Genomic DNA, 23,162 nt, shown 5'->3' with positions numbered 1-23,162 from the left:
CAGCCCCCATCCCTCTGCAGGCACGGACACCCCAGCGGTGGCACCCGCCCCACCCTTCCCCTCTTCCTCCCGGGTGCCCCTTCCTGGAGCAGCTGAACAGAGCAGGAAGTCCCCAGCTGCTGGGCCGCCTGCGGGGATTTCATTCGCTGCTGCTAAGCTTACTCATTCCTATGCAGTTCCTTTTTTGGGGGTGTTTCTTTTTATTTTTTTTATTGTTGTTGTAATTGTTTATTTGTTTTTCTTGACTTTAAAAACAGAACAAAAATGTGTTTTTTTTCCAATCTCACAGAGTCGTTGGGTCGCAGCACACAATGGTCACAGTTACGAAGCAGCTCTTTAGCCACAGGGGTTTTGAGTAAGATCTGCGTGCCCTTCAGCTCATGAGTTATGCATCTGCTGATGCGCTTCCACCCAGAAGTGATTAACTTGTTATCCTGATCTTAATCTAAGCTCCCGCCTCCAGAACTGTCCCCTCGTCTCGCTTCTGTCTTGTCTGCCAGCTGCTCTTCGGTTTCCAGGCCTTGTCTGCCTTTCTCCAAGGTCAGATGTGTTGGTCAGTCACGGCCTGAACTTCTCGCTCCTTTCCTTGTTCCCTGGCCCACTGGCATTGGAGCAGAAACGTGCTCGCGGCTGCAGGGTGTGAATTTATCAGCCCTCAACCTTCCTGCTTTTGAGGGCTGCCATCCTGGCCTTTGGGTTCAAATCCGATCGGTCACCTCTGTCAGCTGCCTTTGCTCCAGTGGAATGAGGACATGGATGGGCAAAACAGAATTAGGGATGGGAAGCTTGCTGCTCCGAGCCAGGCCAGGAGGTCTGAAAGGGGCAAAAGCTGAGAGTGAGGTGCCAGCCCCTGCCAAGCGAGGAGTTCCTGGCGCAGGGGGAGAGTCCCATGCCAAGAGCGAGGCGAAGGCCTTGTGGGAGGCAGGAAGGTGTTTCATGGCCTACGTGATTACTCACCGTTGTTGCTGTTAAACAGCACTAATCTGCTTTCTGACTGATAGGAGAGTTATAACTTGTCAGACATCTCAAGAGGAGTCCCTGGAGCCCATCCTGTCCCCAGAGAACTCCTGTCGCTTCTCTGGATCCAAGTTAAGCTGGCTCCACAGCATGTGCCTAGGCACAGGACATAGCTCAGGGCCAAAAAGGAAGTTGAACTTACTTGGTTAGTTTCCTTAAAGATTGCCCACGAAGGAATGAAAAGCCCGTTAGAAAAGCAGGGCCCCAGAAATAAACTCCCTACTCCAGAAGAAATCCCCAAGTCCAGACTAAGGAGTGATGGTGCCGGTCTGAGCAAGCAACAAAACCCGAAGAGAAATTCCTCTTCTACAAGCCACGGTGGCTTGCTGTGTCCAAGAGGAGGACGATGAATCTTGCATAGGCCGTAACTGTCAATTTACTCAAAAACATGGGTCATGTGTTTCTCTCTGCTCGCCCCATCAGACATTTTCTGGCTGATCCGATCTCAGGACTTCCTGATCTCGGGACAGTTGTCACGGCTTCTGCTATAAGTGCTGCAGCACATTGCAAAGACCACAAGTCCCCGAAGGTACAGGATCATCACCCAAGTCTAAAACTCCCTAAAACTCCTTGCAGCCGGGAACTACTTCAGTTCCCAGCTGCTGGGGCAGATGCCAAGAGTAGCCGAAAGCAAAACCCTGAGGAACCTGGGAACGTGGATCAGAGATGCAACGCTATGTGGTGGCAGCTAGTCACGGCTGGCATTTTGGGGTGAGTCCCTAAAAACCCGGCATGAAAGGCGGTGAGAAAATAGCAAGTTCCCCGCTGCTTGGGGCCCAGGCTGCCCTGGCTCGGGGCCATGCTGATAAGCAGCCGTCTGCCCTTGAAGCTCCTGTGAGCAAAGAGCTCAGGCTGGGAGCACCAAGCGGAGCTCCCATCGTGGCAGGGAGATGCCCACCCTGGGCAGGGGCTCCCATCTTTCCCTCGCTGGAGCCAACATCCCTGCTTCTGGTCCCTGCTAATCCACCTCAGGAACTGAGCCACCGCGCCCACCCTCGCTGTTCCCTGACACCATTTTTGAACCCGTTACATGGAACAAGGGCCTGCAATAAACATTAATGTGTGTGAGGGCGAGATTTCAGCACTAACACCCACAGAAGGGCAGTGGGGCCACACGGCCTGCAGTGGGGACGGGGCCACGGAGCCCACCCAGGACCGGCACAAATCCTTGGAGAGCGCAGCCGCTGCCGAGAAAACACATGGAAAAGAGAAAGGAGAAAATAAATAAATAAATAAATAAAGCAAGAGGAGAAAAAAAAAGCTCGCTTCGGAGACGCAGAAAAATTGCAAAAGGGGCCCCAGAGGCCCGGCCCTATGGCTCCCATCGCCTCCGCCCGATGGGGGCGGGCTGGGGCGGGCCGGGGCGGGCTGTGAGGCTGTCCGTGGGGCTGTCCGTCAGTCTGTCGGTGTGTCGGTGTCTGTCGGTCGGTGGGTGAGGAGCCATGGCGGCTGAGGTGCTGGCGGGGATCTCTGCGCGGCCGCTGGGCGCGGCGGAGCCGCTGTCGCTCGGCTCGCTGCGGGGCAAGGTGCTGCTGGTGGTGAACGTGGCGTCGCTCTGAGGCACCACCACCCGCGACTTCCTGCAGCTCAGCGAGCTGCAGCGCCGCTTCGGGCCCCGCGGGCTGCAAGTCCTCGGCTTCCCCTGCAACCAGTTCGGCCACCAGGTACTGGGGACGGGTCCCCGGGGTGAGGAGAGGGGCAGGGAGCCGGGGGCGAGGGGACGGATGGGGTGTGACGGGGTGTGATGACGGGGGGGCTCTGTCTCCGCAGGAGAATGCCACCAACGAGGAGATCCTGCGCTCGCTGGAGCACGTGCGGCCCGGCAACGGGTACAAGCCCAACTTCCCCGTCTTCGAGAAGTGCGAGGTGAACGGGAAGGACGCCCACCCGCTCTTCGCCTTCCTGAAGGAGGCCCTGCCCTTCCCGCACGACGACCCCTCGGCGCTGATGACCAACCCGCAGTACATCATCTGGTCGCCCGTGCGCCGCAACGACATCTCCTGGAACTTCGAGAAGTTCCTCATCGCTCCCGACGGCGTGCCCTTCAAGCGCTACAGCCGGCACTTCGAAACCATCAAGATCCAGGATGACATCGAGCTGCTGCTTCAGAAAGTCCCCAAGGAGGCTCTGCAATAATGCCGAGCTCTTTAGGATCTGCTGCCCCGCCGGCCCTGCTCCCTCAGCTCGTGCCCGCTTTGCTAGGAAGGGGCTGTTACCCTGACAGAAATTCCAATGTCCTTGCAAGTTTTGCTTGTGATGGTGCATCTTCCAAATCCTTGAAGTGTACTTGATGTTTCAAAAATTGCATGTGAATGTTTGGAAAAGTATGCTAGGGAAAGCAGCCCGTGAGTCTCAGTGGCTTACTGTGATTCTCTGAATAAAAACAAAATGAAACAAACCAACAAAAAAAGTGTTTTCTTTAATGCTACTGCTTGTTAAATCTGTTAAATCTGAGTTGGGCAGAACATGGCTGCTGCGTTACACACTTGTCAGGTCCTGTTGGTGCTTGCAGGCCTGACTCAAACCACGCAGGCTCAATTTGAACACAAACACAGCCCAGCGGGACGGGGAAACGGTTTGCAATTTTTGCAACCTCTGAATCAGTGTCGTATCTCACCCCCTGCAAAACAAAGGTGGCGGAACAAGAGCCTGGCGCAGAACTGATACCTTGCAAAACAGCTTAGTGGGCCTTGAGGCTTGATCAGGAGAGGCATGGGGGCAGGCAGCCAAGGATGAATTTAAATTGGCTGACCCTCAGCACAGACACCAGGAGCAGTCCGTGACAGGTTAATAAATGTTCAGGCAGATGAGCAACCACGTGGTTCGTCCTGCTTGCTGTGCCCACACTGGCAAGGGGCACGGGGAGGAGCAGCCTTTGCCCAAGGCCTGTCTTATTATTTGTCCTGCACCAGGAGAAACTGGGAAGACTCAGAACCACAGCAGCATCCACAGCACCTCTGCCTCCTTTCTGGCCCAGCTATCTCCTGTGGCTGTCACATTTTGTATTGGAGGCAGCCCAACCTGTGTTGGGCTTTCCACACACTTGCCCAGTCTGGCATTCAGCCCACATCACCTTGCAATGCAGGGAATTACGCAGAGGAGTGGTTCTTTCATTTCCAGCACAGAATATCAGTCTGCTTCTCCTGCAGGAACTGCTTTACCTCAGGTTGTCATTGCTGACCTTTGGGCAAAGAACTGAATGCAACATGAAAAGCATGGGTGAACCAGAGTTCGGGCAATGTTTTTATTTTGTTTTTATTCCTTTCCTGACATGTTTTTGACTCCTGACGGGCACCAAGCTGACATATTTCATGTAGTTGTGGCAATCCTGATGTGTTGTTCCTGAGCAGTGATGCAGGGTTTACAACATGCTGCTGAATGGCTGAAATTAGCACTGGTTCTCTCCTGGAAACCATGAACCTGTGCCAAATTCTATTTGCAATCATATTGGGCAGTCGCACAGGTCCTTCTGCAGGTAAATTTTCACTCCTTAAACATCTCTGTGAGCACATTTTCAGTACAAATTACTCCTCACAAGGCCTTGTAGCACTGGGTATAAACCTGGTGCTGAACTGAGGGGTACAAACCCAAACTAGGAACTGCAGCTTTTGAAGGGAAGGCACAACACTTTTAAGCTTTATCATTTATACACTGTTTACATAATTAAACTTTAGCTTTAATATTATTATTATTTATTTATTTATTTATTATTCTCCTGTCCATAGCTTCTTACCTCCTTGATTTTCTGCCTGCTTTGTTAGCGCAAGTACACTCAAGGCCTTTGCTGGGTTGACTGGTGCTGGGCTTGACGCATTACAGCAAAACCTACAGCCGGCTCCACCCTGCTTACTTCTGCCTGTGAGTAATCAAGATTTGAACTCAGATTGCACAATCCTCACCGGGCTATTTCTTAACTTCCAGTACAGCTTTGTGGAAAAACAGGATGTTTTCAGTAACTATTTCAGCTCTGGGGCTGAAGCTGCTTGATTTGGTGTGTTAATTTTGCAGTAAATCTACTTCCCTAATTAACACAGGATGTTGAAATACGCTGAGAGTACAGCAGCTCACAGGCAGCAGGAACTGCTACTCATTGCACTGTATTTTAAAATAGTATTCAACACGAACTGTGGCATTTCCTTCATCTTGGCTCACCAGGTGTTTGAACAGGAGCCTTTGCAGGGACACCTCGTGTGCTCTGCCATCTCTGTACCAGCCTGCAGCCCTTGCTGAGCCCCACAGCAGAGCAGAATATAACACCTGCTGCTGGTCCCAGGGCAGCCCTGCCAAAAGGGAGCTCTCTGCTAAACAGGATCTCTGCCTGCTGACCAAGAGTGCATCTTACATGGTGATCAGTCTGTGCCAACAGCCAAGGGATTTATTTACTGTATGGCTGCTGGGGCTGTTAGAGCAGCAAAGCAAAGCAGCAGCTCCAGGACAGATAAAGTTGCACCAAAGTCCAGTGATGCTATTCCAGAATGAAAATCAGCAATGCCAGTAGGAAAACAAACAATCCCAGTGTAAGCACGCTGCAGTCCCAGAAGCAACTCTGCAGAGCAGATAAAAGCCTCTTCCCTTTGTTATTTCCTCTCTGGTTTCATCATTCCCCACAATGGCTGGCTTCTGGGGTAAAAGCAGGCTGTGGTAGAAAGTGCAGCCTGCAGGCTGGAAATGTTCCTCAGGGACATACAGAAGAGGACTGCCCCCATGCAGGCTTTCATGCTCAAATGAGTTTTAACCATGTGGGAGGAAATTTCACTACAGGTAGCAGCTCTAAACTCAGGGTACACCCAAAGAATGCCAGCTGATTCCTCAGTGAATATAAAAGAGTTCTATTTCTGTAATTTAAGAGAGAAAGAGACTGACTCAGTAGGACACCTTAGAATAAATACTACTGTAGCATACTTTCTGTGGCCTCAAGACATTGCCCTTTCCATATCTGTCTCATATCTACACTCCTACACCTTTCTACTTCAACACTTATCTGCAAACAGCCACTTCCTCTGTTAGCACTCACCCCGGTTTTCCATTCCTCTACTCATCAGTCCCATCTTTCCCACCTTTCTAGAGAATGTGTTTTGCCCTCCTCCCCACACACCTCATGATCCCCCTCGCCCCCTTTCTAAGCTGTTGATAGCTGCCATCAACTTTTTTAAACCTTTTAACAAGTTTGGAGATGAACCTGTCAGAAGCGTTAACTAGCTGCAAAGAAAATTTTCCCTTCCTGCTCCTATCTCCCTCTCCTGGGTTTCCTAATGCTCTGCACACTGAACCCGAAGGCATGTGCTGAAACCATGATCGAGGAACTGTGGTGGTCTGAAGTGTTTATACAACAGAAATGACATCAAGTGGAGCATAAGACTTTTCTCTGCCTGTTAAAAAGTTCCCAGCTATTTATAATTCCTCCGGATGAGCATGCAGGAACTTTAAGACAGACTGGTTATAATCATTGCCATAGCAGGGCAGGTAGAAAATGCTGACCTCAAACTGGGTGGTGCTTGAAAAGAACAGTTTTTGTTCCTGTTGGTACCTCTCTGGCAGCTGAACAGCCGTTTAGCTTTCAGCTGGAGACAAGAAAGGACAGGAAACTACATGGATGAAAAGACAGCACTCAAAAGAGACAAGAGAAGACATTGCCCCCGCATCTACTGTGAAACTGCAATAATGTCATTTCTAGTTCTGAATCAGAAAGCTATGAATGAGACTGTTTTCTTTACCACGCTTTGTATTAGGAGTAGGTAATTCATTAGCAGTGAGGTCAGCCATGTAAAAGCATTACCTCAGAAGAGCTGACTCATTTTAAAAACACACCCAGCCTTGTCCTAACAGGGTGTACTGGGTTCTTGAAAATCCAAAGGGGCACTGCCCTTTGAGAAAAACAGAAGTAACAGAAATCTGCTCTTGCTGGAAGGAGGAAATTGTCATCTTCTTCAATATGAACTGAATAGGCTTTCGCAGCAGTCACCACACCAACAGCTTCCCCCCGGTGGGTGCAGCATGGCCAGACCTGGCTGTGGGGCAGCAGAGCCCACCTGCAGAGCTGTCCCCGTGCCAGGAGCACATTCCTCTGTGCAGATATTCACATTGGCCCTGCTGCCTTCTCGGCGAGGAAAAAGGATTTCTTTGGTATTTAATTTCTTTGGCATTTCTGAACCACCACCTGAACCCCCCCCCATGCTTTTCCCACTGGTCAAGCCCATGCTCCATAAACATGAAGCTTCCCTGCTGGGACATGCTACAATAACGACAAATGCCCAAATCTCTTCCCAAGAAGTTTTTTCCAGAGACACTTTCCCAGCCCCTGAGAGCTCCGTGGCCCATTACTCAGATCTGTTCGCTCTTTCCTTCCCCTTCCAATGTGAAATCCCCTTCCCTAGCCAGCGCCCTGAGCAGAGGGCTCCAGCAAGACAGCTGGAGGAGAAAACAAGCACGACAGGTGGAAACAGCATTGAGGGGATCTGTCCCTCATGAAATAGGGCTGGACATCAGGAAGAGGTTCTTCAGGGCGAGGGTTGGCGTGCACTGAACAGGCTCCCCAGGGGCGCAGCCACTGCACCGAGCCTGTTGGATTTAAGAAGCGTTTGGACTGTGCTCTGAATTTTTGGGTGGACCTCTGTGGTGCCAGGAGTTGGACTCCGTGATCTTTACGGGTCCCTTCCGACTCGTGTTTTCTATGATTTGATAAAATACGGAACTAAACTTGTCACCCACCCCACACTAAGCAGAGGGACAAAATGGCGGCTCCCCCTCCCCTCCCCTTCCCGCCCCCGCGGAGGTCGCGCTGAGGCGGGGCTGACCGTTGAGCCCCCCCCAACCCCCTCAACCCCCCCCCCCCTTCGCAACGCGCATGCGCACGCGGGCCGCCCACCGGCAGCGGCGGGGCGAGCGCACCAAGATGGCGGCGGCCGAGGGCGGCGGGGCGCGGCCGGACACGGCGGTGCAGCGGGCAGAGCTCCGGGCGCTGCTGGCCACGGCGCTGCGCCCCGGGGAGGCCTGGTGAGTGCGGCCGGGCTGCCGGTGTCCTCCTTTTTCTTCACGTCTCCCCCCCCCCCCTAAGGGCCGCGAGGCCTGTGGGAGCGAGCCGGGCCGGGCCGCGCCGCTGAGGGGGCTGCGCCGTGCGTTGCAGGTACCTGGTGGACATCAGCTGGTTCAAGCAGTGGAAGAAGTTCGTGGGCTTCGACAGCTGGGACATGTTCGGCGTGGGAGACCCGAGCCTCTTCCCCGGGCCCGTGGATAACTCGGGGCTCTTCAGCGGTGAGTGGCGCCGCGGGGCCCAACCGGGGCCCTCCGCCGGGGGCCGAGCGCTCCGTAACGGCCCCGGGCCTCGGCACGCTCACGGGTGGCTCTCGGGGCTGCGGTAGCTGCTGGGACTGAAGAATTTCTTTTTACTCCCTTGACAGGGAAGAGTTCACTTTTACACCCGGCTTTTTTACGTTTCCCTTTCAGATGCGGAAACGCAGAGCTTAAAAGAACACCTCATCGACGAGCTGGACTACGTGCTGGTTCCCACTGAGGCCTGGAATAAGTTGGTAGCGTGGTACGGCTGCATAGACGGACAGCAGCCTATTGTGAGGAAAGTAAGTATGGGTGGAGTGTGTTCTGTTCGTCACGCTTTTTGTATCTTTACACAGCTTAGGTGGTGCTTATTTTACTTGATGTGAGTTAAGAGAGGATGCTTAACCATTCTGGAGAGAATAACAGCAAGTCTGTCTTGTCTGAAAAACATGACTCTACAGCATTGCTGTTAAAACACCTGAATGCTCACAGCTGATGGGTTATGTGGGGTGCGAGCCGTTAACCTTTTCTAGGAACCTTTTTACATTAATGATTGGAGCGGTGTAGTTGCATGGAGTACTTTATTGAAGAACGTGAGTTTACTGAAGAGTGCAGGCTTTTAGTCACGCTTGTCAGGTTTTTGGGACAGAATGAGGCATAGGAATAAACTTCCTTCTAATACAGATGGCTTGGGGACTTTCTCTGGAGTTTAAGGTGGTTCTTGTTTTCAGAAACTTTGGTACTCTAAAATTAGAAGAAAAGAGACAGACCTGTGGTTTTCTCTAAGCTTGTAACATGTTCTTGTTTTCGTTCTGCAAGTAGTCAGGAATGCAATCATAAGTATCTAAGCTGTCCTGAAAAGTCCGATCCACTACTCATTCTCTTGAAATCTTTCAGACAGTTGTTTACAGGTAAAAGGAGTTTTGTTCTCATTTTAGTCGTAGGCTTTTGTACTGGCTTAAGTAACTGGCAGTGCCAGTTTGTGGGGTTCATAAAGACTAATTGCTACACCAAGCAAGTGGTGTTGATGTGCAGAATGAGTATTGCGTGTGTTTAAGTGGCGTTGTGCTACGGTAAGGTCTGCTTGAAGGTAAGCGAGGTGTAGGAAAGGGTGGCACCAGAATGGAAAAAGGAAATAAGATTTCTCTTTTGCAGGCACACTCAGTGCTGATCAGTGATGCTGGAATGTTGTCATTCCGTGTGGGTCACAAATCATATGTAGTAGGAAATTCTGACTTTTTCACAAAGTGTAAATGATCTCAGCTTCTCCTTTCCGAGGTTTACCAGGTAGCCCCACGTTCGCTCTGCTGTGGTAGAACAGTGTGAACTCCCTAGAAGCAGGTGGAAATGAATTATACCATATAAAGATGTATTTTTTAATAGAAATACTTAATTCTGGATTTAAAAATATATACAGAGAAAAAAACTAATACTATAAATGATCACTGCCTTCATGAGTAAGGAAGGTTTTCTTTCATTGACAGACTGATCACTTTTACAAAACCTGATGTATCGTTAGATGTGTTTTTTTTCTGAAAAATTTGGGCAGCAAGTTTGGAATCTGTTGGGGAAACGATTGGGTGACAGGTTGAAGTGTATGAATCTTCTTTTCATGGGGTATCAGGTGCAAGTTTTCAGTATTATAATTATTGAGTGCTAGAGCTTAGAGATGGTGTTGTTTTACAGACAAGCGATGCTGAGTTATCATGGTCCAGTTAAAAATACCTCTATTTTTAAAGTCTTGAATTGTTGTGAGAGTTTCAGGCTATGTCATTAATTTACTAGTTGAAGTAGGTCTTGCAGTCTAAAAGAAACCATCTTAAAATATATGGGAATAGTAATTTTGAGGGATATAAAAAAAAAAAAAAGGAAACATCAGTGGGGCATGCAAGCCACAGTACTGCACATGAGCGTAACCTGGCTGGTGTCTGGTGAGAGTTTTCTAGATGGCACTGGAAGTAAAGCACTTGTGATCCTTGAGTGCTCTAATCCTTTTCCTAAAAGTAGGTCAACTATAATTTATGCGTCAGGGTATCTGTAAGATTTTGAAAGTAATTATTTTTCAAGCATCTTCCTAACTTTGCAAGTTGGGGTTTCTTCCATTGCTGTGTGTCTGATGACAAGTACGGGGAGATCGGATTTGTTTGGGGTTCGTTTTGTTTCAGAATTCCAAACTGTGTTTTTGGGACAGTCCCTATAAATGATCCAATGCAGAGTGTGGTAATGTACAAACTGTAGAGCAGTGAGTTTGGATGTCAGCACCAGTGTGCTTCCTCAGCACTTGGACAGCACTCTGAGAACAGCAATGTCTAATGGGATGACTCAAATTCTACTTTGGCAAACTGCACAGAGAGCAAGCTAGCTGAGGAGAGACTTTTTTTAAAAGACATCTGCAGGTGATTAGAGACTTTCATCTGTCCTTCCAGTATCTAACAGGGGCCTACACGCAGTGTAGTGATAGGACCAGGAGGAGTAATGGCTTTCAACTAAAAGAGGGTAGGTTTAGATGAGATATAAGGAAGAAATCCTTCACTCAGAGGGTGGTGAGGCCCTGGCCCAGGCTGCCCAGAGGAGCTGTGGCTGCCCCATCCCTGGCAGTGCCCAAGGCCAGGCTGGATGGGACTGGGGGCAGGGGGCTGGAACTGTATGGTCTTTGTTCTTTCCACCCCAAATTCTATGAATAGATGCAGTAATCTGATCAGAAACTTTTCCTTGAAAAGAGTTCCTCCATTTCTAAATGCAGTTCTCACTTGTTTCTAAGTCAAGAATCCCAGAAACCAAGAAGTCCCATATACTAAAATTTCTTCTAAAAAGAAGCTGAGAGCTTGTGAATGGGTTCCTTTGCATATTTAAAAAAAAAAAAAAACAAAAACTTTCCTGACTTTTACTTTCTGTTCCTGTTGTAACAGTAAAATACTGAAGATCCTTCTGTAAAAAAACAACCTTTCATATCTTATGTTACCCGATAAAAGCTCTGAAAAGGGAGGCGTAGTTTTGCCAAATTCATACAATACGTCTTAGACTTGATTCTTCCTTTCTTTCCAAAACTCGACCAAGTGTTTTTTATTTCTGTTTTCACCTTCTGTAAAATGAGAAAGATAGAGATCGTGGATGTAGATTGTAGTTAGTCTGATGTCACATGAAAAACCTTAACTTTTTACATGTTCTGGTTAGATGAAATGTGATTTCAGTTTCACAGGCTTTACACTGCAAAGCTCTGTGCAAATAATAAAAATAAATTAAAAAAAAAAACCTATTTTTTTAATGGGGTAATTTTTTCAGTGTCTCTTTCCAAATCGATATGGAATTAGTAGTTTAACGCTTGGGACACCATGTGTTTTTCCTGTACAGTCTTAAATAGACTAAAACTTGGCTTTTATTCATTTTATAAATGAAATATTACTCTTGCATGGAGTGTTGGAAGAGACTTAAGGATTATGCTGTATGTAGTTTTCTTTATCGAAAAGAGACTATGAGGAGGTGAGTATAGTATTTAAATTAATAAAATAGCAAGCTTAAAAGCAAATCACTTGTATACAGGCACGTAAAGTTAAATAATACTGGTGGAATTGTCCATAGCGTAGAGACAGGAAATGAAACATGCATCAATTTTGTAACCTTAATGGCTTAGCGCATCAGTTAGCTGAAAACAGGTCTCAGGGTAAGAAGCACTTTTAACAACTTTTTAGCTTTTTAAAAACACTTATGCGCCGTAAACTACACTTCTTTACGATTCTAACTTTCTTGTTTGTGCTTTGTCTGTCGCATCTTCCTTCTGTCTGGAGGTAGTAGAATACGGTCTGTTTGTGAAGCACTGTAAAGTTGAAGTTTATCTTCTTGAACTGAAGCTGTGTGAGAGCAGTGATCCGGACAACTTAATCAGCTGCCACTTCAGCAAAGCGGATACCGTTGGTAAGTAGCTCTCTGATGCATTAAGCTGTGTTCTGAGACTCCATCAAGAGATGTTTTGTACCCTTCAGAGCAAGAAAGGTGCTGAGAAATTAGAACAAGTCTAGTGGGTACCAAAAAGATGGTTGTGGTTGGAGCATGTGACGTGCGAGAAGGGGCTGAAGGAGCTGTGTTTAGCCTGGAGAAGGCTTTGGGGGCTCTTAGCAACATCACAGTACCTATGAGGAGGTTACTGGGGTTATGCAGTCAGGCTCTTTACTGAGACACAATGCAAGAGAACGACAGACAGTCATCATTTGAAACGTGACAGACTGCAGTTGAATATAATGAAAAAGTTTTCCCTGTCAGGACAGCTGGACGTTTGAACAGGGCCCAGAGGGAGGGGGAAATCTCCTTCCCTACCAGCTTGGAAGACCTGGTTGGATAAGTCCCAAGCAGCCTGGTCTGAATGCGGTGTTAACTCAGCTTTGGGTGGTTGGACTAGGAACACCCTGAAGTTTCTTCTAGCCACAGAGACTGTGTGCAGTGCAGAGATTTGTTGTTAAAAGCTTTGAGGAATGCGTTGCTTACTAACCTGTGTTCTTGAGGAACATCCACGTCACTTGTGTAAAGCAGTTCTGTCTTTGGTTCTTATATGACTCTTTGTATGCGAATATTTAGATGTTTTCTTAATGGCTTATCCTATGCTTCTGTTCTTCCTGAAGTGTGGCCTCTGTGTATCATCCCTGTATTTTCACCTGTAAAAATGCTGAGTGTCAGCTGTCAGATGTGTCTGTAAAAATGCTTCTTCCAATTGCTGGTGGTAACTGAAAACAATTACTTCTTGAGCCTGTGTTTTCAAATCATGATTGCTCCACAAAAGTTGGCCTTTGGGCAGAAGCTTCTCCATGTGTTCTGAACATTATTGAATGGAGGGCCTCATATGCAAATGCACAACTGAAATAACTGCATTTCTTTCTTTCAGACTAAATACTGGAGAAGTTACATGAGCAATTGTAACTTCCATGGTGCTTTTCCTACTCAAAAGATCTTGACCAATCGATGATGTACTTCCTTGCTAGAAGGCTAGCTTTTTTTTTTTTTCCAAAAGTACTCATGTTTTAGGAATTTCGGTGTTTTTTCTTCCTGAACAGCCACTATTGAGAAAGAAATGAGGAAACTATTTAACATCCCAGCTGAGAAGGAAACTAGGTTATGGAACAGGTATATGAGTAACACTTTTGAGCAGCTCAGCAAGCCGGATAGCACTGTGCAAGATGCGGGCCTGTATCATGGGCAGGTAAGGGGCATTTCTCCCCCCTCCCCCCCCCCCAATGCTCACAGTAAAGGATGGCAGTGTACACTAAAAGTGCTCTGCAATTTACAGTATAAGTTTTCTCGAGCAATGCTTTATCTCTGAGTTTAGAGTTTCTTAGGTTATCATGTGCTGTTTTCTTTCCCTGTCATATACATTGAGCAAATGCTGAGAATGTGATTTGTTAATGATTTTGCAAAGTGTGTAGCAGATCATCAGTTGTGTTTTTATTACCTGAACTCTCTTTCAGGTCGTTCTAATAGAAGTGAAAAATGATGATGACACCTGGCCTAGACAGCATTTACTGGCAAAGTAAGCATATTCTGATGACTTCCACTATTTTGTCTGACTTGTTTACTTGGTTTTAGTCACCGTGTCTTCCATGAAAGCCTAGTTATCACTGCTTATTGTGGATTTCTTTGTCTTGGATATTTTGGAGGATGTAAAAACTTGAATATAAGCATCCTTCAGTTGTTCTACAGCTGGTTTCTTGTTTTAGCAGCAGTCTTCTGTCCAAAAGCCCGTTTCAAATAGGTTGTGTAAGGATTAAATAGCTTAGGTTTCTGCAGTGTTTAGGAGACAGAAGTGCTATTTATGTTGAGCTAGTCTACTTAAAAAGCTAACTCTGCAGACTGCATAGTGAAAATCTATATTTTGCTGCTATAGAAGAATAAAAAGGATCTTGGCATGTATTTCCAAAGCTGCCAGTAGTTTGAATGCTCCGAGTTCTGGTAGTTCCCCCTTAAAGAGGGCATAGAAACAGTGCGACAAACATGCAGCTTCCCCTCAGCCAAAAAAAAAAGAACACCCAACAATTAGAAAACTGTAAGTATTGACACAAATCTTCTATCTAATCTCTAGAGAAGAGATGAGTAAGATGTGTGATGAAATATTGCATACAACTTGCTATATACATACAATGGCGAGGAACTGCTGTTATCTAGTGTTACACTAAGGAAGGTAAAATCCAGTGAAGATGAGGCCATCAGACTCAATACTGCTAAAGGAAATGCTTTTCTGTGCGATGCAGTTAGCTTACAGAACCTGCTGCCAATTGATCTCACTGAGATCCAGATCTTCTGGGGTGAAATTTGAAGGCTGGGGTCAAGACGGGACTGTCACAAAGCCAGTTCTGAAATGATTCAGTTCCTTTGAAATGCAGTGCTGGAGAAATGGATTAGGAGAATGTCCACAGGATCACTGTGATCTTCCTATAAGAATACAACGTGAAAAGCACATAAATAGTCATATCACATACGTAACCGAGTACTGGTTGACAGTAGGTATTTGAGAGGCGGCTGTACACAGACCAGATCATAAGTTTTTGTTTCCACGTGAAGCAAAGCTTCAGCCTAGGAGTGCTTCCAGGCCTCAGGGTTTATTTTAGTAGCTAGCCGTAAAGACTTTCAACTTAGGTCTAATGGTATTTAAATAAAAATGGTTAGCGGGATGTAGATTAATATTTTCTAATGATGCAGGAATAAAGAAGTGCTTATTACAACACAGAACTTGTGACGTTGTTTGGCTTGATGCTGATAATGGTAGCTGAAAGAATTACCTAATTCCTACATAGAGGATTATCTGTTCCTTTGGGCTAACTATTTACTTTCCCCTCGTCTCTGTTTAACCATGCGTGTACATTCCACGTGATGTCTTCCTTATACACTCGGGTGAGTTGGTTTAGTAGGTTCTGCTCTCTGGCTTTTGCGCTTTTATTTAATCTTTTGGGTTAAATGTATATTCGCCGTTTGCTCAGAAACCCTCTTGGAATGACAGAGAGAAAGAAGCAGCTGGCCTGCCCCTTCTCTGGGACTGACACCGGGGTGTGCTGCTCGGAGCACGCAGTGCTAATCAAAGATTTCTGTGTGACCAGTGCACGCGCAGTCTCTGAAGAGAACAGTACGTCTTAACGTCTGTTATGACAAGCCCTAATACTGTGCAGTCCTACCCAAAGGTGGCTGTGCTGTATAAGACAACTTGGGACAAAGCCTGGGCTTTAAACTTTTTTCTGTGTTTGAAATGGAAGGAGGAGGAAGCTGAGAACTTCCTGCTCTTGTGCAGACATATAAAAAGGATGATGATGGACGCAAAGTATTTTCCTTAATGCCTTCCGTGTTGTCTTATATCTTTAAACTACTAATGCCATACGGCAGTCATCTTGCTAGATCTTTGTGTTGAACAGGTGTTGATGGCCTGGGGAGATTTTCTCCTGCATTTTGGTGCTTCCCCTGTTACATGCCTTCACTCCCCTCAGGTGCTAGGCTGGGTCATGTGTTTATGTTACTTTTTTTCCTGCTGTTCTTCACAGAAGTTCCTGCACACAACTTTGAGCCTATTTTCTCAGATATTTAAAAAGAAATATTGAAGGTGTATTTTTGTTATTTCATATATTCTTAGCAAATAAGCTAGATTTAATGCCTTTCCTGAATCATTTGTGTTAATCCTTATGAATCCATTCATAATTGCTCTGTGCTTTGCCTTAACATCAGTCATAATCATTTCTGAAGTTTGTTTTCCTTCCCTTTTTTGGCATATCTTGTTATAAATGTATAAACAGTTATTACTTTGACCTGTAATTTATTTGATGTTTGAATATTCTCCAGCTACTTCTCATATTTTATTGCGAATCTGTATTTTTTTTTTCATTATTTTCTTAAGAGTAGCTTATGAAGCTACAATGAAACATTTGCCAGCATTTTTAACTGTTCTTCCCAGCTCCAAGACTGGCTAACCTGGAGCAGAGGGCTGGGATGTGGTTTGTCTTCCTCTTTGAGGTTTGTGTGTGCATACACATGTTACATTAAATCAATATTGTATACTTAAGACTTCAGTTTGTCACAAAATAACAGGCTACTTATACATACAAGACTTGTGGGGGATCCTGAGCAATGGAACCAAACAGAGCTGGTGAGAGGAAGGGAAGGAGAGTAGCCACAGGGGCAGTACAGAGCTTGCAGCCCCAAGGAGTTGTGTCTGATCCTGCCCACTGGAGAGGCAGGTTGTGGTAGGTATGGTGGTCTCAAACCTTCTCTAAGGAACTGGGGGACAAATTACGATGGAAAAGGGCTCAAGGGCTGAGATAAGGTCGGGGAGATAGCTCACCAATTACAATCACAGGCAAAACAGATTCAGCATCAGATTAACAGCATGTATTAGTAATAAACTAACAGCCTAGAGCAGTGAGGAAACTAAAAGTAAGCTGCAGCCACCTTATCTCCTCCCCCAGCCTCTTCTGCTGCCTGCCCCTGAGCTCTGCAGGGGAACGGGCTCAGGCCCCAGCGCTGTGTGTCTGACACTCCTTCACGGTCACTTTTTTGCCCTGCTTTTTTCCTTGGGCCGCATCACTAATATTAAAAGCTTATGAGAAAGCTTTTCGGTGTTCAGAGCTCTGATGCCATAAGCCACGTGGGCTGTCGAGCTCTCAGGTGCCAGTGGAGGAGCTGTGAACGTCTCCTCTGCTGCCCATGTGCCCGAGGAGGCCTTGGGGAGCTGGGGGTCCTTCACCCACTGCTTGCCAAGCACAAGGGGGCTGTGAGGTGTGGGGGAGTTCCTGCCACAAGGCTTTTTCCACACCACTTGCCTCTTGTCAGAGACTCTTTTCCATGTGTTTGATATCCCCAGCCATCAAGTGGACTGGCCTTTAGCAGGAAAAAAAGGCTTTTCAACTCCATAGCATTCTTTGGGGGATATATTTGGAGTGCACATGGCCACTGCTGTTAACTTGCTGTTCCTGAAGGAGCAAGGTGACTTCTTCCCGTAGTTTGAAATTGCTTTTCAGAAGAGGGAATGAATTCTCCTCCTGTTCTTCAGTTTGTTGATAGTACTGTGCACTCAGGGTACTTCTTTCTTCCTAGGATGCTTTCCAATAAAAACGTCGAGGAGGTGTCTTGTAGTTTGCTCTTTGCAGAACACGTGTTGCTTTTCTTCAGTTGCTCTGTCATGATTTAGGCATCTGTTCAACCTGATGCACCAGGCAGTGATAATACACGCCCAAAATTCTTGTACAGTTGAAGACCTCTGATAGGCATTTTGTAGGTACAGAATGCCTTATTAAACGGACTTCCGAATTTGAAACTGATCCTATTCCCTTGTGTGCTGGTGACTTCAGGGAAACCCTTCAGCAACTGGGCTAAAGATGTTGTGGGCAGGTCTTTATTTCTTGCTGTGGAAGTGCTTGCTCTGCAAATGCTGTGCTGTGAGCAGACTAAGAATATGAGATCTGCTGAAGAGGAAATGGAAATTCGTTATAGCCCCTCCTTTTCCAATTAAATACAAGTTCCATCTTTTCTTCCTTTGACATTGATTTTGTCAAAGTATTTTTAATGTTTTTTCTTTTCTTTGTATTCCTTGTTTATAGAAGAAGGACTCATTTTACTGTGTGCTCTGAAGGTAACCTTAGCTCAGTTAGAATACTTTGCTTGTGTCTTCCAACCACTTGAAAGTCTTCTATAGCTTTAATTTCAATAATTCATCTTAGCGGTTTGTGTGCTGATCAACCACAAGGCCTCACAGTTTCTGTACTAGATAAAGCTGACAGATTTATTCTGCTGGTCTCCAGGTTTCTCTTCCCTTGCCATTTCTATGCGTTTTTGAAAGGTTGTGTGCTAAGTGTCGAAATGTCTGTCTTCCCCTGGTAGAGTAGGGGCAAAGTGCATCGCTGCTGCGAAAGGTGAAGTTGTGTGTTTGGGGATCAAGAACAGGAGCCCTGGGTGCTTGCTGGACTCTGTGGCAACGGGATTCCAGTTCTGGGTCAGCCTCCGGAAAGGAAGCTCCTGTAGCAGCCTTGAGGCCAAAACAAAACAACCTCGGTGGTTCAGTAGGGAAATTCTGAGTGCGAATCAGATTTTCTTTTCATAGCACACTGGTAAAGGGCATGTGAAATGATTGTGTGCCTGTAGGTTGAGAAATCTGAAAAGTAGCTTAATGAGGTTTCGGAAGTAGTGGAGTGAACTGCTGAAGAAGTAGCAGATGATATTTGTACCGGACTACTTAAAGTTAGTATTATTCCAGTGAGAAAATTAAAAGGTTATTTGAATGCTTAAAAGCTTCTGCAGTGTTTGAGAAATGGAAATTAAATGAGGAACTCTACAGGCAGCAGATGGAGATGAGCACAAACCAATGTCTAGAAGAAGCTGAAGCCAGATACTCGATGCTGCAAAATGCAATACAAGTTGGTTGTGACTTCAGAGGTTATTGATGATCTGAACGGCTTATCTGTAATCTCTTGGGTTGAATAAAAGCACTTTAAAACCATGATGTGAGATCACAGAATTACGGAATGGTTTGGGTTGGAAGGGACCTCAAAGACCATCTAATTCCAACCCTCTGCCACAGGCACAACCCCTCCCCCAGCCCCATCCAGCCTGTCTCATGCCCCTCGGTGTTAGGAGACGTTTGGTTAATCCCCTCGTTAACATGTTCTGACTTCTGGTTGGCCTTGAAGAGGCCAAGCACTTGGCCTAGATGATCATTGGACTTGGCCTAGATGATCACTGGAGGTCCTTGCCAGCTCAGCTACTTTGTTCTCAGTCTCTCCTCAGGAGATGTGCTCTAGCCCTCTGACCATCCTCATGACCCTCCTCTGGACTTGCTCTAACTGTTCTCCTTATGCTGGGAGCCCCAGAGCTGAACGTGGGGCTCCAGGTGGGGTTTCCCAAGAGCAGAGCAGAGGGGGACAATCCCCTCCCTCACCCTGCTGGCCGTGCTGCTGCTGCTGGTGCAGCCTTTTGGGCTGCAAGAGCACGCTGCTGGCTCACATCAAGCGTTTTTCAGCCAGAAGCTCCTGTTTTAACTTCTGCCCTTCTGTATTTCTTTTGCTGATGTTTTATTTCCAAACCTGTAAGGCCTCCAGCTGTTCTGTCTCCTCTTGGCCCTTGCAGCTTGTTGTCTTTCAGTTTTTGCTCTGCCAAGGTTTTCCAGTCCTGTTTTCTTAGTAGCATCTGAGTATGAAGATGGGAGTTTAGTTTCTATCCTTCAAGACTCAGGGTACCTTAAGAAGAACGAGCCAGACCTCAGGGGCATCATTTCTTGTTGTGTTTTGGGTGCCTAAATTAGCGCTGCTGTGTGGGGAGTTGTGTCCTGGGCCCCTCTGCAGTCAGTTCTGGGTGTTTGGTTAGGTAAAAATGGGGAGGATAAAGGTTTCCCAGTTAGCCCTTGCTACAGAGAAATTACTTAGGCTTACAGAAACTATTCTGATCCTTGTAGTTTTGCTTTTTATGGAGCCAAAGTTGTTTGTGACAGAACATTGTTGATTTTTAGAGCCTTGTAGGTGTCTATTAACATGGTGTTCCCGTCCTTTTCTGGACAGGGAGAGGAGTTGTGTGCATTAATCTGGGACTCAACTGCATAGATTGAAAGTTATGAACTCTTCCATCTAAGTTTTTTCTGTTTTCTCTCTGGGATTTTGTTGTTTCGCATTGTTTAGCCTCCCTCTAGCCCCGCTTCCAAAGTCCAACAGTTTTCCACCAGGTAAATGAGGCTGACCAATGCCTCCGTTTTTATATTCAGCAGCTCAGGGAATCCAGAACTCCTCTCTGTCAGCCTAAATTGCCACAGCCCAGATTCCCTCCGTCATTTCCTATGTTCGGTTTAGGTATTTTGTTATATTTGCTAACTCTGCAATTACCAGAAGGTTCCTGGGTGGTTTTTACAGTGGCCACATCTACAAACCTCTACGTTCCTTATAGCTGTCATCTTCCCACTGCCTCCCTCTGGTTTTATACATTGACCTCTGCTTAAGAGAGTGCCTGAATCCAGCATCCGGAGGCCCTCGAGGAGTAACCAAGTGCTTTATGCTCCCCCTAGCACCCTAGTTCTTGCTAATCACTGTTCTGTTTGGGTGGGTGCTCTGGGTTTTAAGTAGAGGAGGACTTATTTTGTGGTGTTTAACGTGGGGTGAGTGTTTTGTGGCCTTAACGCTGGGATTTTTGTTTGTTCCATGGTGGTTTATGAGTAAATGTAAATCTTGCTGTCCTGTCACTTGTGCCATCTGAATTACACTCTTGTTTCAGTCTGGGACCCAGATTTTGGTTTAAGCAAGAATCGCTACTCCTGCTTCTGATACTTTTTTCTGACGTTTCTGTTCCAGACAAGTGTTTGGAAACGTGATCACACAGATCAAAGCAGTAAAATCTGTGTGGAGGGACTGACTGTCAAGTGGCAAGTCCTCGGAGTTTTGTGGGAGGTGGTGTGGGGGGAGACAAAAGTAGTAGCACTGTTTCTCCTTCTTTTTCCTTTCTCCCAGATCAAGCACTGCAACTAGCAGAAACTTTACTACCTCTTCAAAATCATCAGCAAGTTCTTATTCCTCAGTGTCTGCCACTTCTGTCATTACTAATGGTGATAGCAGTAACTCCTATGGACTGAACAGCTCCCACCTGGGCAGGGGGTAAGAGCAGGAATGTTCTTTTGTTTCTTCGTCTCTTGTGTGAACTCTCTTGTGCATCCTTGCCTGCATAGAAAAGGAGTGTAAATGGTGCCCTGTGAGGAGTTCTGCTTCTCTTGTGTACCTGTCACCAAACCTTGCTTTTGAGGCAACTAGGCTCTGCAGTTCCCTGCTCGCTTGGTAAAGTAGTACGTGTTTTATAGTTACTAACTGCTAGGGTTTAGCCCCATTTTGAGGGGACTGAGGATACGAGGGAACGGATTATATTCTTCTCTCTACCTGCCAGTGTGTTAGCAGCCTTTCCAGGTAGAGACTATAATTCTCTTGTGAGCTGTTACAATACATCGTGTGGATTCTTATACTAGATTTGCTGCATTAGGATAGCGTGCTGTGTACTTGCAGACAGAGGAAATTAAGGTTTTTATGAAGCATAAATTAATAATAGACTGTAGCGATTAATGTTTCCAAAGTTAGCATGTATACCTCATCATCCTGATACCCAGTGTTATCCAGCGTTGAAGCAGCAGAAACATGCATGCTGCTGCCTTTCATTAAACAATTTTTATCTTGTATTTGGTGTGAGTCTTCAGCATTACTGAGACCGGGTAACTCATTGTGTTTTCTTTCTTTCAGAGGTTCTGGATTTGTCTGCAACTCTTACAACTGCGGGGACTCTGCTTCCCTGTCACAACCTGGACTTTGTGGACTCAGTAACCTTGGGAATACCTGCTTCATGAACTCTGCATTACAGGTAAAAAATGAAAGAAACACTTCAGAATTAAATACAAGAACAGTCCTACAGAAATTGTGAATCACAATCTGTGGAAAGAAAAGCGTTCTGACAGGGTTCAGTGAAGAGACCACTACTAGAATGGGGAAAAAAAAGTGTTTAGGCAACAATGATCTGACATGGAAAATGTCTTAACGTGCGTGCAGCATTAGTGAGATGAGTATGCTGGCCGCTTTTTGCAGAAGATTGCTAGCTATCTGCTTTGCTGAACTATTAATTACAGTAGTAGTAAATACATGCGTAATATTACTCCACACCAAAGGAGCAGAAGGTAACAAATATGATGTTAGTTTTAAATAACTTTCTGAAGATGAACCAAGGAGCTACAGGCTGGGGAGCCTTGAGCCTTATATGCCTTATGCTAGATGAACTGGGAGAAAGTCTTCCAAAGAGAAGGCTTATACTTGTGGGCAAACAAGAGAAGTCAGTGAGGCATCTGCAAAGAGAAACTGTGTTTCAGAAATGAGTCTTTTGAATGCCGTGGTCTGTCATGTGGTAACTTCCTTATTTCAGCAATGTTCTGAGTTGCAGTGATTACAGTATCCCACTCTTCCCATAGATTTTGGATTTTTTTTTTCCTAAGTATGTGCTCTGTAAGTCCGTTTCACTGATCTGTTAATAACTTAGTACATGTTCGCATGTGAAAGCTGGGTTTGTTATTTTGCTGTCATGCAGATTTATTGTCCTGTGCAGTAAATTCATTTCCTTAATATTTCTTCAGTGTCTGAGCAATACGCCTCCTCTGACTGACTATTTCCTGGAAGATAAATACGAAGCTGAAATAAATCAAAACAATCCCCTGGGAATGAGAGGAGAAATTGCAGAAGCCTATGCAGAGCTCATAAAACAGATTTGGTCTGGGAGACAGTCTCACGTGGCCCCACGCATGTTTAAAGTAAGTACTCTGTGTTCTTGTAGCATAAGTCTTTGACAGAAGAAACAAGATAACATGCCTTCCACAAATTCTGGTGTCCTGAAAGCAGTAACAACAGAACTGCTTCAGTGTTATTTCATGTTTTAATTAACTGCTTTTCAGGTTAGAAAGAAGGAACTTAACCTGGAATTGGCTACTGTTTTTAATGTTAAGTGCCTTACTTAGTAAATGACTTTTTAACCTGAGAGTTGTTTTCAAATGTATCAACACGATCTTTGCCACAAACCAAGGCAAGGTAATGTGAATTGCCAGCTGTGATTTTAAGTAGTGAAAAGAGGTGTACAAGTCATAAATCTAAAAACTGGAATTTCTAAAGTAGAAAGTAAAATACGTTTCCTTGTCTGCCACATTATTTATTGGTTCAATGTTCCTAATCTTTCATCATAAAGAGCTGCTTTCAGCTAAAATACTGGAATGCAGCATTTGTATACACTCCACCCATAGGATAAAAAGGCTTTTGTTCTAAATATAATGTGAAGATGCTGTGCTGCACAACGATGTAATGAAAGCATCCAAGGTACATTAAGAGTTTGCCTCTGTAAGTGCAGTTTTAGTAATCTGA

The 23,162-nt window shown here is 45.8% G+C and overlaps 2 protein-coding genes across 3 annotated transcripts in view; both read left to right on the top strand.

Annotated features, from left to right (window-relative positions):
* Nucleotides 1–2,408: 2,408 nt before the first annotated feature.
* Nucleotides 2,409–3,419, top strand: GPX1 (glutathione peroxidase 1). 2 transcript variants are annotated; one of them, XM_032193999.1, is made up of 2 exons: nt 2,409–2,703; nt 2,788–3,419. In XM_032193999.1, exons 1-2 carry the CDS (start codon nt 2,460–2,462, stop codon nt 3,105–3,107), a joined length of 564 nt encoding a protein of 187 aa, XP_032049890.1. In that variant the 5' UTR covers nt 2,409–2,459; the 3' UTR covers nt 3,108–3,419. The 2 variants fall into 2 exon arrangements, with proteins under 2 accessions (XP_032049890.1, XP_032049889.1); XM_032193998.1 differs by having other exon boundaries at nt 2,410–2,681.
* Nucleotides 3,420–7,861: 4,442 nt separating this feature from the next.
* USP4 (ubiquitin specific peptidase 4) overlaps nt 7,862–23,162 on the top strand; it is a 44,267-nt gene continuing 28,966 nt past the window's right edge. The window contains exons 1-9 of the mRNA XM_032194238.1: nt 7,862–8,010; nt 8,141–8,268; nt 8,461–8,591; nt 12,075–12,201; nt 13,332–13,477; nt 13,743–13,804; nt 20,736–20,879; nt 21,510–21,627; nt 22,388–22,561. Of these exons, the coding sequence (XP_032050129.1) occupies nt 7,862–8,010; nt 8,141–8,268; nt 8,461–8,591; nt 12,075–12,201; nt 13,332–13,477; nt 13,743–13,804; nt 20,736–20,879; nt 21,510–21,627; nt 22,388–22,561 (1,179 nt within the window). The remainder of the gene's footprint in view (nt 8,011–8,140; nt 8,269–8,460; nt 8,592–12,074; nt 12,202–13,331; nt 13,478–13,742; nt 13,805–20,735; nt 20,880–21,509; nt 21,628–22,387; nt 22,562–23,162) is intronic.

This window comes from Aythya fuligula, chromosome 10 (assembly GCF_009819795.1).
Source record: "Aythya fuligula isolate bAytFul2 chromosome 10, bAytFul2.pri, whole genome shotgun sequence".
Classification (NCBI taxonomy): domain Eukaryota; kingdom Metazoa; phylum Chordata; class Aves; order Anseriformes; family Anatidae; genus Aythya; species Aythya fuligula.
Note: the sequence above shows the minus strand (reverse complement) of the source record. Positions and strands in the feature narration are given on the sequence as shown.